The sequence below is a fragment of the Triturus cristatus genome, chromosome 9 (assembly GCF_964204655.1).
Source record: "Triturus cristatus chromosome 9, aTriCri1.1, whole genome shotgun sequence".
Taxonomy (NCBI): Eukaryota; Metazoa; Chordata; class Amphibia; order Caudata; family Salamandridae; genus Triturus; species Triturus cristatus.
The window spans coordinates 844,917,963-844,933,668 of NC_140592.1; the positions used below are offsets into that span (position 1 = coordinate 844,917,963).

The 15,706-nt window shown below is 41.5% G+C and overlaps 1 protein-coding gene across 3 annotated transcripts in view; it reads right to left on the minus strand.

Annotated features, from left to right (window-relative positions):
- MARK3 (microtubule affinity regulating kinase 3) overlaps positions 1-15,706 on the minus strand; it is a 696,418-nt gene that overhangs the window by 93,969 nt on the left and 586,743 nt on the right. The window contains exon 16 of one of the 3 annotated variants that reach the window (XM_085626304.1): positions 256-282. The exons of 1 other annotated variant lie outside the window; for it this stretch is intronic. In XM_085626304.1, coding sequence (XP_085482430.1) covers positions 256-282 — 27 coding nt within the window. Of the gene's footprint in view, positions 1-255; positions 283-12,265; positions 12,290-15,706 lie in introns of those variants that run through there. One more of the 3 variants, XM_085626306.1, reaches the window with a different exon arrangement.

Genomic DNA, 15,706 nt, shown 5'->3' on the forward strand with positions numbered 1-15,706 from the left:
ACGAGCACACTGTTCACACATTTGCATGCTTAAGTGTATTAGTATAAAGTAAGAACAATTTTAGCAAATCTCAATCACTGCTTTAAAAAAAAGCAGAGTGCACAAGGCATGCTTAGCAGCGTTATAAGGATGCCATGTTCCTTTAGCAGTTATTATTTCATCTCCAGAACACACACAAGTAGGAAGTTTAAGAAAAAAGGGTCTAGAAAGCCAAGTATGTGTAATGGTAATTGCACAAAGCAACTTCAATCCTACCTTTTGATTAACCTGAATGACATGTTTCTAGAAGAAATTAAGCAAAAAAAATAAAATAAAACTTATGGAATACAACAACTGTTTGCACACTCATGAGAACAAAGTTAAAAGGAAAAACCAAAGGTTAAAATTAAAGATCATCACAAAGAACCCAATAACTTAAGCAAGGTAAGAGCTGTACACAAATTAGGCCTACTCAATAAAAGGACTACACAGGGAAATAAAAGGCTTTAGTGAAGGCTTTAGGGAAACTGTTACATTTGTTTTTTCCAACTTGTGGTCTTAACTTATAAGATGTTTGATGCCATAACCATTTCTCTTTGCTTGGTGGCTTGCTTCCCATCATCCCATAGCAAAGAATGCAAAACTTTTTCTCGGACCATGCAGTTAATTCAGAATTGCGCGGGTAACTCAAAACACCTCATGGTTCAATAAAATCAGAGGTCATGTACATCACAAATATTAATTTGTGAGACTGGAACCAAGCAAGCAATTTCAATTGTCTTCAGCAGCACAGAATATCAATGCTAAATAGTAATAGCATATTTCTCCTTCAACTTTGTCGAGATGCTCTGCCAATTTTTCCTGCGAACTGCAGCGTTTGTTGAAATCACTTGACTGCCAATCATATCACTCATCCGTACCTCAATGGGAACTGTGGTCATCTGAATCAAGCCTCTTTAAAGAGTAAATTCAATATTTTTCAAGACAAGCATGTTTTAAAAGACATTTTTATTCTAAGAAAGCCATGTTAGCCATCCAAATTCATACATTTGCATTCACTGAAAAGAATGGAAAATCTCAGAAACTATGGACAGATGCTCTTTCTACCTAAATTGAACTATAAATGTGTGCAAGAGAAAAAATAGTTGCTCAAGAGATTTGGATAATTTGTTTTAATTTACAGACACATTTCCTTAAGGGCACTGAACAAAGCATATTCATGAAACAAGTATGTGCAAGATATTAACCACATGGAACGAGGTCACACCATGCCTCTAATCTATGACATGAGCATAGCGTAGGGTAGCCAATGCATAATAAAGAGCTCCAAATTGCTTCTACAAAAAAATATACGGTTAGGCAGCCAAAAGGGCAGAAAAAAGGGCAACAAAGGCGGAATTTCATGAATGATAATTTCACAAACGCTAAACATTCAAATAGAGTAAATTCAACACAAAGAAAGCAAAAACTGGTGGAGAGGTATCTTTGGAGGTTACATACCTGCGAGCCAATAAAAGTAAATTTAAAGAAACAGGCAGATAAATGAAAGCTATTGTATAACTGTCCAGTTCGTCCCTGATGGCTATTTCCAAGTCCAACTATCTGTAATGCTAAATACAGCATAATACCAAGCAAAAGACATGTTGTATCAATACCAGGAGAGCAATAAAGAAGGCCGACTTGAATGACCAAGCATCTAACAATACATTGACGTTAGGTGACGTTTTGCATGGCCTTTGAGAAGTCAATTGGGCTAGGATTGGTTCAGAAGCAGAGAATCCACCTTTTCCAAGATAAAAAAAGTTTATAATGCTGAAAACTATTGCTGCTTCTTACCTGTTTATTACAATTGGAAAAAAGACTGAGGAAGAAGGGGAATAACAATAATGACCAATGAGATCATTTTATATTTTAGTTTAATGTTGCACAACAACTTACTGACCTGAGGACTACTTCAATTATTTTGCTTTATGATAGGAAATATTCCTACTGTTTAGGAAGCTGGCTCTGTATATACTATACCACAATGAGGTATAGTGTGCACACAGTGCAGTGGAACTCCAAAGGTATGCAGAGGTAAAAGTAGATAGCACCTTACTCTCCATTTGTGGTAATGTGGTCGAGCAGTAAGGCTTTATCAGAGGGTAGTGTTAAGCATTTGTTGAACACACTCAGGCAGAAAATGATGTCACACACTCAAAGACTGAACTCACGACCAATTTGTTTATATAAAAATATTATTTAGGTATATTTATTTTCTAGAACCAAGCAAGCCTGGTACAGTTAAGTGTGAATTGTACTTTTCAAGGCAAGTTGAACAATACAAGCAAACTGAATGAAAATGTCTGTTACAGTTTTGTAAATCTTTTCAATACAGTGGAAATTACTGTATTACTGTTAGATTACTTTTTCTACTCGGTGTGATATGCCTAGATATCACACTGGGACATTTCCTAGAGAAAAGGTCAATAAAGCAGTTTTTAGTTATTTGCAGTTTTTCAAGTTCTCATACAAAACCAACACCACACTTGGAACAATTTTCAAGAGAAGGCAGTCAATGCAGGGCTAATGGAAGAAATTTGGTTACCGGTTTCAAGGTAAGTACTTGGGTTTGGGAGGTGGTTTTCTGGGGTTAGAACCAGTGTTCCCCCAGGGTCATGAATCCACTCTGAGGCCAATGTTATCCAATGGGGGATAGGGGGCCTCTGGTTGGTGGCTACTAATGAGCAGAACCTCTGGACCCTATTACAGCTCCAATACCAGCAGCACAGCCACTTAATTCCATGAGTCCAATCAATTAAATCTTAATGTCCTTATTCTTCTTGTACTCTTCCATTTAATCCTTTACTTTTTACTGCCATTTTTTAATTATCTTCAATTCATTTTACTCATTTTAATCCAATAGGAGATCGTTCACTCAAACACAGGAGGCCAGATGGTATCCAAATATCACGTATTTTATTAAATTACCCAATGCATTTCGGGACGAATCCCTTCTTCAGGGGTATCTAAAATACAAGAATTAATAAATGTTTACATCATTATTGAACATCAACCTCACCCTCAGTGATACACTTCTTATGTTTTTTGTAATCCCTATGTCGATAATACATGCTCAGTTCATCACCCAACTTGCTCAAACCGCACCAGTTGTTTTCAAACAAGCGAAAAATCATATATAAACCTGCCCTCTTAACACCTCCCATATCCTACTAACCTTCGCCTGTCCTCTCGCTAAACCACTTCCGTTCAACTAACCCATTACCCCTGTTTAAACAGAAATTGCTTAAAATGCCTCGCATAATGCTGCCTTGCTACGCTTACCGTGACAAACGTAGTAAATCCTTCAAAGTGAGAAAGCTGCATGACTTCGCTCGCTGCCAGCTTCAATTGACACAAACGTGTTCCATATCGTTGACCTTCTGAAAGTGCACAAGCATGTCTTTCTCCTTGAAGTGAAAAAATCCCCTGCTTCTCGACTAGTATTTATACTGTTCACAGCGCTGCAATTAACTCCAGGTGCTCAAACCAGTTGCAACTCACGCGAAAGCTCTAAATCACTGAACGGCACACCTCCGATTTTTTAGTCACTCCCTCCTCCATTGAAAACTGCATCGCCCAGAATCCCCTGCGATACATCCCCTCCATACCTCTACCTCTCCCTCTCCTCCTCACCTCCGCCGCTCATGCCCCATATTCTCAGTTCAAACCATAAATTGTCAAACAACACATCACATCAACATCAAAAATGCAATCACTGAAAAACAATAATCCTCAAATAGATTTAAGAAAGTTTTTTTTAAAAAAAGATTGAAATTCATCATGACGGTCTTTAATGCTTAACTGCAGTTCACTTATGGGAGGTGTTAAGAGGGCAGGTTTATATATGATTTTTCGCTTGTTTAAAAACAACTGGTGCGGTTTGAGCAAGTTGGGTGATTAACTGAGCATGTATTATCGACATAGGGATTACAAAAAACATAAGAAGTGTATCACTGAGGGTGAGGTTGATGTTCAATAATGATGTAAACATTTATTAATTCTTGTAGTTTAGATACCCCTGAAGAAGGGATTTGTCCCGAAATGCATTGGGTAATTTAATAACATACGTGACATTTGGATACCATCTGGCCTCCTGTGTTTGAGTGAACGATCTCCTATTGGATTAAAATGAGTAAAATGAATTGAAGATAATTAAAAAATGGCAGTAAAAAGTAAAGGATTAAATGGAAGAGTACAAGAAGAATAAGGACATTAAGATTTAATTGATTGGACTCATGGAATTAAGTGGCTGTGCTGCCGGTATTGGAGCTGTATTAGGGTCCAGAGGTTTTGTTCACATTGCGGCGCAGTTGGACGGAGCGCTTACCTGGCATGCACGCCTACAATGAATAAAATTGTCAAGTTTCAGATTAATTTTCAAGGACACAAAATAGGTGTGCACCTCGCTACTCGTTGTTGTACTCATGAGCAGACCACAAGGTTGTGGGAGCAAAGCTCCTATTAGGATCAGGGCAAAGGGGGATCCGGTTTAGCACACGAGGTTCACCCGCTGCGGCACAGGGGTGGCTGGGTGCAGGGTGCTGCTTTGGAGTCGGGTGCCCTGTTGTTTTAAATGGGAGCTCCCGGTTTGGGATTTTGGCTGCAGGCTCGGTCCAGGAAGACTTTGGGGTGGAACCAAGAGCTGGGCAGGTAAGTTGGAGGGCTCGGGGACGTAGGTGCACCTCGGGTTCTCTTCTCCAGGGCACAGGGTGACTGAATGCAGGGGTGTCTTTTGAGGTCGGATTTCACTTGACCGGCCACTCTTGGTTGGGGGCGGGGGGGGGGGTGTATCTCTGTGCAGAGGCTGCAGGCGATGTCCTGGAGGGGTCAACCCACGGTGGATTCGGACTCTGGAGCGCTGGGGGACCTCGCTGAGACAGGTGGGCTACTCTAACTCAGGCAGTAGGCAATGGGTGCAGAGGTGGTTCCAAGCGTCTGGTCTCTTTTTCCTCAGCAGACTCAGTCTGTCTTAGGAGTTTTTTTAAACAGAGCTGCTATACACAGGAGATTCGGTCTTTGTTTAAGGTAATCAATCCTTCCAGGGTTCTGGAGGTCACTGGCTGCAGGTCACGGCGACTTTTGGCGCAGGATCTCTGGAAACTGCAGACAGGGCGGTAGGGCTGGGGCCAAATCAGTTCTTCTCTGCAGTCTCCTCTGCAGGGCGTCTTCTTTCGTCCTGCTTTTCCTTAGAGAATCTGTCTTTTTGGTTCAGACCTGCCCCCTAAATACTGTATTTAAGGGGCGTTTTAGGTGTCTCAAGGTCAGTAGCCAATGGGCTACTGACCTTAGGGTGACTACACCCTTGGTGTGCTCACCCCACATGGGGGAGTGGGCACAATCCCTAATCCTGATTGGAGAGTGGGCTTCACCTCGTGTCCCTCACCTGAGAGGTGGGGTTGGCAGAGGTGGGCACTCCTTCTGGGCTGTGCTAATTTTTCCCACCTGTCTTCCTGCCGAAAATGAGCAGAGACAGAAAGGGGACCTGCTCCTGACAGCAGGAGAGGCTGGGGGGTCACATTACAAAGGCGGAAAGGCCTTTGAAGCTCCTCTGCCACAAATGGCTCTTCCTGGCATGGGGGAGGCGTGACCACCTCCGCTCAGAAAAAGGCTTTGTTTCTAGCCTCAGGGAGCGAAGGCTCCCACCTCAGTGGTCCAGAAACATTTCTTGTGGTGGCAGGCTGGTGTGTACCAGTCAGGGAACCAATCAGAGGCTGGTCGTTTTTCAGGGGGCATCTCTAAGATGCCCTCTGAGCGCATTTTTCATTAAATCCCACACTGACATCAGTGTGGGTTTAATGTGCTGAGAAGTTTGATACCAAAGTTTTCAGTAAAGACATAATGGTGCTGTGGAGTTCCTAATCACAAACTCTCAGTACCATATAGATATATATATATATATATATATATATATATATATATACGTCATTACTGCATTCACAATGCCTAAGAATTGGTCTAGACACTGTAGGGGTACAGGACTCATGTACCTGTCCCCTCACCACTGGTATAGCGCACCCAGCTAGATGGGTGGCTGACCTATGCGGCGGTGGCGGTGTTGGGTATAAAGGTCTAGGGCCTCTAAGGGTGGCACAATAAGTGCTGCAGCCCTTAGAAATCTTCCCTGCCACAGTACCCATGGTACCTTTTACAAGGGACTGACATGTGGCCCGAGAGGTGCCAATTGGGGGTACAAGGTACAGTTTTGGGAAAGAACAAAGGCCGTGGGATTCTGATTGGCAGGGACCCAGGGCACATCAAGTCAAAGTGCATCAGTAGTCTGCCAAAAACGAGGGGGGAGGGTTACTGCAACAGAAACCCAGCTTCCTACATACTGTGCAAGCTCAGAAACTAAGTTTTTCTACGATGATACCAGGAAGTACTAGTGTTAGCTAGAGGTGTAACCTAAGGGCCACAGATTTCCACAGAGGAAAGGTTTAGGTTTCCCAAAGAATGCAAGCAACAGTATGCAGGCTCTACACGGAAAATGAGGATACCCACAATGAGGAATAGTTTCTTACCTGTAACTCCAGTTCTCTTGTAGGGGAATTTCCATTATAGTAATAAGCACTGAATTGTCCCACCCACGTGCGGGGACCCCGGAGCAATTTTTCACAATTTATCTGAAGTGTAGATGTTTGCCTTTCTTCAGGAAGGCATGCAGAGTCACTTAAGAAAGAAAAAGATCATGCAGCCTACAGGAATAGGCTTCAAATGCCCAATTCTTCATCTAGTACATTCAAAAAGGGGCCAGGAGAAATAGATATGTATATATTTGTGATTTTTATATAACAGCATAAATCTCTTTCACAAACCCTTTTTTGGTTGAGTATACAGATGAAGAGCAGGACAGTGTAGCCCCATAGCCTGTCATTATAGGAGTTAAAAATAGAGGCTGTGCCTTTAAGCACCCAGGGCCACCAGTATCCCATCATGCTCAGTAGGTGACAGTTGTTTCAGTTCTTTTTGAGGTGATGCAGGATAATATTTGGGTCCAATACTGATCTCTGTCCACTTCATCGGGGAGGAGGGAGGGTTGCTAATGATAATTAAAATTACCCTACGAGAACTGGAGTTACAGAAAGCCTATCCCTGCTATGAGCGGTGGAGAAGACAGTGCGTGAACAAAGGTAGCCATTAAAGCAAATAGTTTTCAAGGGTGGCCTGTCCTACTTGAGCATCTGGCTCTAGCATCAGTCTCTAGGCAGTAATGCTTGGTAAATGTATGAACACATATCCACATGGCTGCTTTGCAAATATCCGGTATAGGGAGATTCCTCAATGAAGCAGCAGTTGCCGCTTGACCTCCAATGAGAACGCTTTTGGTTTAGCTGAAGTGTCTTGTTAGCTTTTTGATAGCACAACAAGACACAGGAAACTATCCATTGGGAAATGGATTGCTTGGAAGTGGCAAATCCTGTATGGATCGGACCATAGCAGATTAACAATTGGTTAGATTTGTGGATGTCACATGTCTTATCAAGATAAAACTTCAAGACTCTTCTCACGTCTAGAGACTGAAAAGATCTTTCAGCTGGAGTAGAGGAATTCTGAAAGAATGCTGGTAATGATATGGTCTCATTAACATGGAAATCCGGAATATCCGTAGGGAGGAATTTAGGCGAGTTCTGATAACCTCTTTGCTAGAGTGAAAAACTGTGTATGGTTCATCAGCGCATAATGCTTGGATCTCACTAATCCTGCAGGCTAATGTGATCGCCATGAGGAAATCGGTTTTCCATGACAGACACTGTAGAGATGCCTTGTGAATGGGCTCGAAACGGTCCTGCATTAGCTGTGTAGACTACATTGAGCTCCCAGGGAGGGGAGGGTTGCCTAGTGGGAGGGAAAACCTTAAAAAAATCCCTGATCACAGGCATTTTGAAAAAGGAGGATTGTGAAAGACATTTTCAGTAAGAGCTGCCAAGTTTTCAGAAGAGAATTGCAAGCCAGATTTTGACAATAGTAAGTATGGAAGTATAATAACTTCCTGGCAAGTCGTAGGGCCCATGTTCTTATAGGAACTCCAAACGCAAAATCACTTCCATTTGAAGGCCTATGCAGAACGTGTGGAAGGCCGCTTAGCCACTTTGAGGATGTCCATGCAGTCGTGTAGCAGATTCAAGTGTCCATACTGCACTAGCTCAGGAGCCATGCAGCCAAATTCAAGGAGGAGGGATTGGAGTGGGCCATTTGGCCTCCAAACTTCGTTAGCAGGTCTGGTCTGCATGGTAGCTTGAGATGCAAACTCTGACCGGTGAGAAGGTCCGTGAACAACCAATGACGTGGCCCCTCTGGAGCTTTTTTGGATCATCTTGGTTCTCGAGTGAGATAGCTTGATGAGGGCTGATGGGATCAAGGGAATCAGCAGAAAGGTGTAGAGAAATTTGCCGGACCAGTCGATCAATAGGGCATCTCCCAGTGTCCCTGGGCTTTTTACTTTCTGCGTGTGTGAAGATGGCTTGGTATATGCTGTCCACTAGTTATAGTGGGCACCTTGCACCAGTCCAAATGACCCTTATTGATGATTAGGTTAAAGACAACCTTTATTGAAAGCTATCCTTGTGGTAGCTATGGAGAGCAGCCTTGAGGCTAAGTCTTGAAGGAATGTAAAGCAGCTTGGTTTACCAGATTATAACCTCCTGCATCTACCTGAAACGGATTACAAGAAAGTCACATAGTCTTTTCACAAATGAGCATATACATCCACTTAGAAGCACATCCTACAAAGTGAATATGTGACAGACAGACTAGCAAAGTAAATGGAAAGCAGGAATCTTGGATAAAATTGTCCAGTTCATTTGATGATGTAGTCTCTCAACTCCTAAGCAGAAAGGCTACTTAAAATGACAAATAATCCTTTAAAGAAGGAAAATAAGGAACAATAGGTAGAAGATAAAGAAGCATGCACAATATTTTCACAGAAGGGCACAGCAGCAGAGGCCAAAGCATAGACCATTTAGGCACCAACTGAAAGATGCACGCCTTTACATTTTGAATATTCACAAAAGCTGGCAAATAAGATAAAATGTAAGTAAACGAAAAAAACTATGGCAAAGGATGGCAGGAACTCCATAGTCCATGGGCAAAACTCTTGAAGCAGAGCAATGTCTTCTGAAACATACAACTCATGGACAAATAAACCTTGAGAAAATCTAACTGAGCAACCCAGGGAAAAGTCAGAGAGTAGCAGCTTAGATGGCAAGTATACTGTCCTTCCATTGTAGCACATGCAGACATATGAAACAGTGGAGAAGGGAGAGCTCTACCTTTAATGTTGCCTCTCTATCGTGTGCCTGCTCGCTGACCACAGAAACTCTAGAATATCACCGAACATGTACGGGATCCTCATTGACCACTTTTAACATATTTCGTTTGAAGATGCATTAAAGGAAAGGTAGTGTAAGACGCAGAACTTTTTACCTTTGACTACAAAATAAAACAGCCAATGCAGTCTATTTGACTGAAAATACGGAAACATCACTATTTCTAACATGTTACTAAAAAACAAAAAAGGAAAACCTATCATTTAGCAAATGCTGTAAACCAAGAACAAACTTGAGACACACATACAAGTTTGTGGAAATGCACCTTCATATCAATCAGACAGGCAAGCAGTTCAATTGGTAAGTTAAAGTAGTGAAAGAAAATGATTGAACTGAAATATCTCACTACATTGTTGGTACATAGGAAGCATGTAGATTTTAATAGATTCTGAGAGAGAGAATATCCATGACTGAGAACTAGTGTCATGGATAAGAACATGTCCGCTCATTCTCAGGTCTCTTAGAGACATCCATAAATAGTGGAAACCAGTAGCAAGCTGAGAAACATTCTGTCCCACCTTGGAACCTACACATAAAAACAAATGAATAGCCACAATTATGTAACGATATTGACATCCCACCAAGTTAACTTTTCTCGAAGTAACGAACGATGCATCAGTGTTCATACAAAATATGAACTGACTTTTAACGGCCCCCTTACAAATGTCTGAAATAACGACATTCCACACAAAAACGGTCTCCTAGAAAGATGAGCCTCGGATTTATCATGAAAAAGTCTGTTCACTTTCTGATAGCAAGGTATGACATATTTCTCTATACTTGTAGCTATGATCTGTACAGGAGCCAGGCCTAGGAAAACAGCCACATAACAGAGTTATTTACAAGGACTGTCACAAACCGTTGTCTTTCTAAACAATATATGAGTGCCTCTTGACAAATGAGTCCTCTCTACCAATGAAAAAGGGCCTTTAAAAGAGGTTTAGAAATACATACTATGGGGTTGAATGTTAAAACAATGTTAAGAAGGTAAGAAGAGTAAGTTCTTAAGGACACCTTTTTACAACCAAAAACAGACATACAAGGCTCTTCAGTGCAAAGAGCTTGAAGCAGACATGACCCTTCTGGGAATCACTTTTCAGGATAAACATTGGAGATCTGATTTATGTATGGGCTCGAAAGGCTGTCTAATTAGTTTTGAGATGACGCAGTTAAACTTCCAGTGAGAGGAAAACTTGCTAACTAAAGAAAAACGTCCAGGCCTTTTAAGGAGTCTCATCACAGGTACAGTGAAAACAGATGTCTGTGGACACATTCAATACGTACTGCTGCCAGGTAAATTACCTTTAAATGTAGAGCAGGTCAGATTTGACCAAATAAAGTACATAATTCAATGCAGTCTTATTAAGCTATCACGTTTCCTTATTTCTGTAGCGACCCAATGCATCATTTCTTACAATTGAAGTTCTCAGAAGATGTAAGTCAGGGAAGCTTTTTCTCTTGAATTATATTTATGGTCATACAGCTGATTTAGGTCACTGAATTGTGGGAACTTAACAGCCAGAATCTCAAGCTAAGTGATTTCAGGGTGAGGTGGAGGATGTGGTCCGCTTTGGAGCCTCCTGTATGACACATTTGTGCTCCTCCATGAGCTACCTGCCAAGTTACTCTGTCTTTCTATTCTATATACCAAGAAATGCACTGCTGTTGGAGTAATAATCCTAGGCAAAGAGCAACTCCAAATTGAGCCTGCTATGAAAGGACTCTGGATCTAGCACCCAACCCCGCTTGCAGATGTAATATATAATTTTATTGGCTGCTCCTCTAAAGAAGTATAGATGTTGCTGGGACCAATGACAAAGAAATTTGAGGAACGGATAAGCCACAATTAGCTCCAGCACACTGTTCCTGAGAGCCAAGAAGTCGCTCATGAGGGCTTACATCATCCCTCCATTGTGGCCTGGGTCACAATGGTTTAAGTAGATGGAGGCTTATGAACAATAACTCCTTGAAGAATGAACTTTCTTGTTCGGTCTTCATAATTTGAATGCTCTAAACGTTTGTGCATCTTGATACACCAATATCTAAACAATTCCCAATTAAAGAAGGTTAAAAGAAAACTTTGACAATTTAAAAGAATGCGTAAAAGCCCCCTAGAATAATTAATTGACCCTCACTTTAAGATTCTTCTAGTTTTACATCAGTTTACCCCTAGCAACAATCAAGTTGGAACAATGTTATATGAGGAACATGCAAAAATAAATAAATAAAAGCAAAGTTGGCTCTATCTGCCAACCAACAATCATCGAAAGGTTGGCAGGGGTATGCAAAACACTGACAGTTTGAGGTACATTTAAGCACAGAAAACAAAAGCAGGGACGTTACAGCACAGGTTTATAAAGAAATAAATTGAAAATAAGCCTACAGGACCCAGGAAGTTTGAACAATGAAAAAGTTAAATAGTATTCAATGAAACAGAAAAACCACCATGGAAAGATAGCTACACACAGCATACGCAGCAGAGCCCTGCTCCTGGGACACTTTAACACAACGTTGTGGGCTTGGGATCTGGTGGATATGAAGTTGTGTCCAAGAGTAAACAGAGTTACACCCATCTCTCAAACACCCTCATTTGGTCAGTACTGACTAGGGAAATATATCAGTACGGTCAAGGATTGAACTTTGACAAAGAAGGCCTTCAGACTTTGCTTGAACAGTTATTTCTTTTATAAGTAGATCGTTCAGCCTGTGGTCAATGACTTCAGGGAAACTTCTTTTCTCCATTAAGTGATAAAAGGTCACTTAAGAACGTATGCCTTTTTAACGAGAAACAGTTAAGCCGATTAAACCCTTTTATCAGTCGCACAACACTTAAAACATCCACATGATGGGATTCATTTCCTACAAACAGGTTACAGTACTGTCAAAAGACAAAGCAATTTGTCACAATTTTATTCACTAACCTGTGACAGGAAGAATTTTCTTAACTGTTCTCCAAAGAGGTATAAGGGAGAGAGGAGACACAAATCAGAAACCTCATGAACTAAAAGCTACATCAGGCTACAGCAGTGTTTTAGTCACTACTCAAAAACGTGTGGGGGAAATAAGAGCTCTAGTTAGGGAGCAGAAAGAGACAAACAGGGAGAGAAAGAAATAAGAACGCAAGCGGAAGATGGACTAAGAGCAGGGGACACCAGTAATTAAAAAACAAACTTGACACTTTCTAGAAATGAAGACTTTGAAGCGTACTTTGTCAAACCAAATCAGTGGTCTATGGCATACTTTTAAAATTGAAAACACCATGCAATCAAGTCATCAATTAACAAAACTAATATCTATTGATACTTCTGGAATATGTTAAGCCAGAAAAATTACTCCTGCAAGCTGCTGCCAGAAGAAGAATTTTTACAACTAGGCAGTAGAGACTTTGTGCATTGCCTAAATATCCTGCCATAGTCAAATAAAAGATTCACAGAAGGTAAGTTATCCTTGCTAGATTCTTAGAAATAGTGCATCATTCAGTCTGACCTTGAAGGGAACCTCACTAGTACAGACACACAAATGCCAGGCGTATTAGATGGTGCTTCTAAATAAAATAGATTGTACCTAGACATTTTACTTTAGAAAAATTAAACCTCTCTAGTGAAACCATAGTCTTGTGGAGTTATTTTTTTCTGGGATTTCTGTAAATCGAGAACAACCCAAGAAAATACCACAATATCAGAGGAAAACTGCAAAAGAAAGCACTTCCAAGAGCCAATGGGTTCAAACCTTCTTAGAATTTGCTAAAGCACCATCACATCGTTTCCATTAGAACCATCTCCCTTACAATACTATACAGCTCTTCCCAGTTTCTGTAACAGCCAAGAAACATCCATCTCCTCAGCCTTCTTACTATTAGCTAGCAGAGAAAGAGGTTGGAATTTATAACTGGCAAAAGAACAGTAAGGAACCACATGGTTGGGAAAGCAAACCATAGTTGCTCTCTGGATGATAAATCTAATTTTGGCTAACTACCCAGGCAATTAGTTTGGGGGATGCAACCCAAAAATCGTCTCATGTACCTCTTAATGGTGGGTACTGGCAAAGGATTCAGCAGATACATACACATGTGCTCATGATATACTAAGATACTAGATGACATGTCTCCTACCCTGGTATGAGCCTTTGCAAGCCATAGTAAGGAAAAAGTTAGTTATCAGTAAATAGTTTTATAGCATGAGACTAGTCGAAATTTGCATGCTGTGCTTTTACTGCCTATTAGTCGTTGTCGGAGAATAACTCAGTTTTTTTAGGCATTAGCTACAGGCAGAGTGTACATGACTTATGATATCTGCTGTCAGGCCACAATGTGCCAAAACCTGATCGCCATCTTCAGATTTGAATTTGCCTGAAGGTCCGAGGGGAGGATAAGATGTACAAATATCTCTAATAATTGAAAGCGTTCATTAGTCATAAAGCAGGAGGGTGCCAGTTCTATCTAAAATAATCTCAAGCTGCAAACCTACTGTTATATATAAGTAACCTATTCCCGTTTGCAGCACAAGCCCATTTTAGAGATTCACATGTTGTGTATAGGTTACAAAGCAGGACTTCACCTGGAGTGGTCAGTAGGAATTGTTCACAAACGAGTGTCTCAACACTGTCTGCCCAACTCTTTCTCTTTGTGCCTGAACATCCATACAATAATACTTAGTAAATGTATTAACACAAGACCATGTGGCAGCCTTACATTTGTCAGCCAATGAATTGTTTCAAATGAAAGCTAGTGAAGCAAATGTTTTCTAAGAGGCCTTGTTCTGGTCTTCGCATCAAATGTGGAGAAAGTGCCTGGAAAAATAACCCAAATTAGTATTGAATAAATTAAGCACAGATTGTACTTGTAAGGGAATGCCTCTTTTTGGATAGTCCCCCCAATTAACTTACAGGCCCTAGGTACCCCGGTACCATACACTACGGACTTATAAGTGAGTTCGCTTATGCCAATTGGCTAAAAGCCAATCAACCATACAATTTTAAGGGGTCAGAACACTCGCACTGAGGTCTGTTGGCAGGCCTCAATGCACTCTCAGAATTGAAAAACCAGCAGCATCAGTCCAAAACTTAGTGTCCGCCTCATGGACTGCAGCATGGATTTTGCCACTTAGCAGACAAAGTAAAACATGACTCCCAGTCTGCCACTGCAGAGTGGAAAGACAGTTTAAAACTGCTAACTCGATTTTGCCATTCTAATCAATAGCAAAGCACAAAACTCACTTTTTAAGATGTGTACGTCACCCCTACAGCAGGCCCATTGAGTTCTAAGGCAGGGTGCAGCATATTAAAAAGTAGAACATATGTTTAACATGTTCTGCCAGTAAAAACACTCAGTTATCGTTTTTACAGGAAGAGAAATTGGTAGCCCCACTGGCAAGTATAGAGTTGCATACTGTCATCTCAGACTGTGCTAACTTCTGAATGGGACTACCAAAGTTGGAACAAGTTACATTAAGCCAGACTTGATGCCCAAGTCGAATTAATTTAACTTGTAGCCACATTCAACTTTTAGAAAGTTGCCACTCTGTTGCCTAGTTTTTCACTGGCCATTTGCTGAAGCTGGCCATAAGACAACCTTCTGCCCGTTTGGGGAGATGTGTCAATGGCTCCAAGGATGGATGATGTGTTACCTCCTCCAGGCAGGAAGCCACACAGGGTGTTGGCCCAAAAGGAAATCTTCAAGGGGGAAGCCATCTTTGAAGGGCAAATGGTGAACACACAAGAGAAATGCTGCTCTTTTGTTCGGGTAGACAGGTTGGAGTCGGGGACAGAGAGGGGGGGGGGGGAAACACTGCCCAAACTATTTTTTCCATTGGCGTGTAGCACACAGGTAGCCACACCTCTAGGGCGAGCTATCGAACTCAATATACTAAGATAGGGGGTCCCGAAATCTTGGGATTGGGCAGAATAGAACACTCTAGTATAGCCAGATAACACACTTCACAAGAAGTTGCCATCAGGTGGGCAGGAAGCTAATAGCCTATTGGTTAGTAACTACAATCTCTCCTCAGAGCATTAAAGAGGCACCCCTAACACCTACATCTCAGACCTCGCTTGGACTGGAGTAGAGGACCGCCTTAGTGACTGAGGACCTGGCAAAGAGAGGGATCACCATAGTTGGACTGCACCTCCTGCTGCTTGGCCTAGCTAAGAAAACAGGGGAGTAGCCAGAAAAAGTAAATACCCCCACTCTGACTCACATCCAGAATAGTTGCATGAGTGAGCAAGCCTGTTTCTCGCTATAAAATATATCCTTTAATCTCGTCTATCTTTTCTCTTTCTTCTACTAGCTCTCCCTCTCTCAATCACTCTTTTCCGCTCTCCTCCCCTTTCCCACTCATGCCCTTCTTCTTTGTCCATTTCCTCCC